General features: G+C 37.5%; 1 protein-coding gene across 1 annotated transcript; it reads left to right on the plus strand.

Annotated features, from left to right (window-relative positions):
* Positions 1–260: 260 nt before the first annotated feature.
* On the plus strand, positions 261–1,598 carry LOC108908986. The gene has a single exon (XM_018713190.1). It carries the CDS (start codon positions 261–263, stop codon positions 1,596–1,598), a length of 1,338 nt encoding a protein of 445 aa, XP_018568706.1.
* The last annotated feature ends 2,157 nt before the right edge of the window (positions 1,599–3,755 follow it).

The following is a 3,755-nucleotide window of genomic DNA, read 5'->3' on the forward strand; positions in this document are numbered from 1 at the left end:
TCGATTTTTATGTGGATACATTTAAAATGGTAAACAGTATGCAACATTCCGTTAATTAAAAGTAAATTTTCGCTAACGCAAAGTAGGAAACTTATAAGCTACAAGGTACTTAAAATCACCTCGCTGCATCGCCTCTCGAGCGTTATCAGTGTAGTTTGTGGAGTGTACATTGGATTAAACATGTACTCTTACATAGTTCCGGAACTTCATATGACAGAGGTTGACAGTTAATTTGAAAATTAACTTATATAGCACAACCCATGCGAACAATTCTCGTTGTATATTTATTCAGTGCCGTAACAAGCACATTGTCCCAAGAAAACACGAAATGCCGAGATAGGAATCGACCAGTTTCCACAGAGAAAGCGGACCTCTACACAGTAATAGATGCAACGCTTAACCAAAAGCTAATACTACAATGCCATTATTGCAACGAAAACGACGACTCGGAGCCAAGGAACTGGTATAAAATAGATAAACTGGGATTAACCCAGCCCCATGAAGTCTCGCTTAGTATGGAAAATGAAATGGAATTAAACAGAGTGCTCGTAAACTTGGAGCACAGCCTGATTATTAAGAATTTTTCGGAAACAGACACCGGCCTTTATTACTGCCTGGGATTGGAGCACACGAATCAGGACGAGAAGTACAATTACCTGGTGGACCTCCTCGTGGATAACGTGAATGTTACTGAAATAGAAACTGGAAATTTGACGGCTTGGGCGAAGTACCACGACGATTACTTTTCTTCTATCAATGCCTTGTTCAAAGAATCGCATGGTGTGGAATTTCTACGCGTAAGGGAATACTTGAAACTCGACTTGGAAATCGTCACGCAGTGGGATCAGTGGGGAATATGCCAGGTATGTGGACGACCTAAAGATGAGGGCATAAGGAAGAAGAAAGGGTATTGTAGGATAAAACTCACAAAAAACGGTCAAGGCAACTCCACGGAGAATCCCGACGAAATCTACCTTCAAAACGCAAACGCAATATCCTGCCGGTCAAAGAGACTCCTCGCGATATTCCCTGAAATAAGCAACTTAACTGTGGTGATCCCAGACTTTATACTAGACGAACGGTGCGAGGGAATATGCAACCCAGACGCTGAAGGCACCAACGCGGGCTGGAAAAAAGGAAAAATCAAAGGATTCAAATACCGGAAAATCTTCGTACTAGCGGAAAACTCCCACGTGACCCTCACATGTCCAGAATCTACCCTGGAAAACGAAGTGGTGTGGCGAAAACGCGGAAAGGTTCTGAAACCTGGCGACCTGAGTAACCCGCACGTTATCCTCAACACCTTCAGCAGCCTGTATCTGATGGACGTGACTCCCGAGGAGGCGGGGAATTACACGTGTGAAGTAGACGATATTAAAATGCAACAAGTAAGGGTTTATGTGACGCCGAAATCTCGCCTGTTAACGCAGGAATTTACCAGGCACTTGACGTATTTGGGGTTTATACTGTCGCTGACGACGACTTGTTACTGTGCCGGCCTGATTATTACCTGTCACAGGCGCAAAACTTTTAAGACTTACGAGGATCTGATTAAGGAACATCCGGAGGAGACCGACGAATTTGCAAGTTTATTATGAAATAAGAAACAACTAGCTAATTCTGTAATAAGAGATTAAAAGTGTTATCTATTAAAATTGTTACGTCCTTAATACTAGAATAAATCGGTTTCTCAAGTGAAATTCTATGTAAATTTTATAATTTGTGTTTGAATATTCCGTTTTAGTAAATTCGAAATCGGTCTGCGTGAAACGATTGAAACTTGAGACACTGTTAAAGTAATTAAAATTCACCAAAGAATACGAGGTTTTGGTCACCATTTATGAATCACCCTGTATAATAAATGTACCGAGTGCCCCGAACTTAATGCAACAAAATTTGGTCACAGAGTGGCCCAATCTTTCGGACTTACAGCCCCCTGAAATCCGCCTCTAAGATTAGTTTTTTTTATATATCTCAGAACCCTGTTCACTGTTGTACGAGAATCACTAAATTTGGTAACAGTGCTATGCTTTTTGGCGAGTTCCCTTGTCTTATAGCTGTTTTACATTGACAATTTATTGATCAATTAATTCGTGAAGTCGCTTCATCAAGAAATTGGACAAGTGAAATGCACCAAATCTGCTGTCAAATAACTTCATGAATTTATTCACCAAGTTCTTGACGAATTAGAGCATGTTCTAATTTTCGTCAATTCATCAAGAATATGAACATAGCTCGGCAGGCTGGGTCTAGGGGTTCTGATCAAAGGTCTGCCCCCATAGAGCTTAGCCCGAGAAAAACAAGGGCAGGCCAAAGAGCTAAGTTTAAGAAAGTACATAGTAACTCAGAAACGGACGGCGACCACACCACATAGTCCCGGCATAATAACCGCAACCCAAAAAGACATTGTGAAGATATTATCTTTGTGATGTTTTTAAATATCGGTGTAACTTAATTGTAATGATCTTTCAACATAGCCCTACCTGGTGTCACGACTACGAACAATATAAAGGTGTTATTTATTTTCTGTTGTTTTTATTGTTTCCCGAATTGCGTTCTCTTGTTGATTGGTAGCAGTTGAAGTGTCAGTTGTTATCTGTGTTCGATTGTCGGTTGATTGAAAATTAATTATTAATTATCATCTCTTTTTTTTGTTGTTGTTTATATTAATGTTATTGGTAAATAACTATTTGTGACATACTATTTTCTTTACCATACGAAATGGTGAAAAAAATGGGTCACGATTTTAATGGAATTTTATTTCTGAAATCGCATATTAATAATAACTGTTAATAATTTTTACTTAGCTATTTGCGTTTACAATTTCTTATGAACTTACACAAAACTTGCGCAATTTATTGCGAGATATAAATTACATCTTGTAGAACAGCTAAAACATTAGAGACCGAAGGATAAAACGGGTAGTTGGAATATTTTAGGTTTGTCCACAGACGCGGATTAGCAAAATTCCGGTTGCCAACGCTACTCAGTCTGAATATTCCCAAAAAAATATTAATCTTAGGATTTATGAAGAATCACAGTTTACACAGCAAATCCCATTATTCCTGCAGCGATTTTAATTAGTGAGAATTTATCTCGCAAAGCTCTGGATTCCTTTTCCGGTCTCCCCTTTTTATGTACAGATACTTAAAAACTTTTTCGTTCGCTTTTTTATTTATTTTTTTCCGGCGACAACCTAAATGGCATTATTTCAAAATTTGACACCTATTTATCCTGTTTTATTTAAAACAGCTCAATTAACTAAACGCCTCCGTTATTTATACTGACACAATTTTAGTTAGAATATACGAGTATTTTATAGCTATTAGAATTCCAATAACTTTCAAGAGATTCTTGCAATTTGAAAATTTATCACACAACTTTTCAGCTATCAGAAAATTAATAGATAAAAATCAATTCCCACGAAAGTTTGAAACGTCTGAGGATCAATTCAGTCTTTAGTCCAAACAACTTGCGACACTTTGAAAGCGTACTTGGAAATTTCTTACATCTCGACGTGTTGTAAATACTTAGGGATTGTAGTATAACAGAGACGTCTTGTTTCAAACAAAAAAGAACCGACCATCATAGAAAATATGTTTCTATATGCGCCGTTAAAATCTTCTACATCGTCTAAGTTTTGTTTTGTGAAACAAAATTTACGAATTACCAAGTTAAGGAAACAGTGGAAGAAATTACATTCACTTAAGCATAATTGACTGTAATCCAAAAAGAAAGAAATTAATTATTTATTA

Source organism: Anoplophora glabripennis, unplaced genomic scaffold (assembly GCF_000390285.2).
Source record: "Anoplophora glabripennis isolate ALB-LARVAE unplaced genomic scaffold, Agla_2.0 scaffold72, whole genome shotgun sequence".
NCBI classification, from domain to species: Eukaryota; Metazoa; Arthropoda; class Insecta; order Coleoptera; family Cerambycidae; genus Anoplophora; species Anoplophora glabripennis.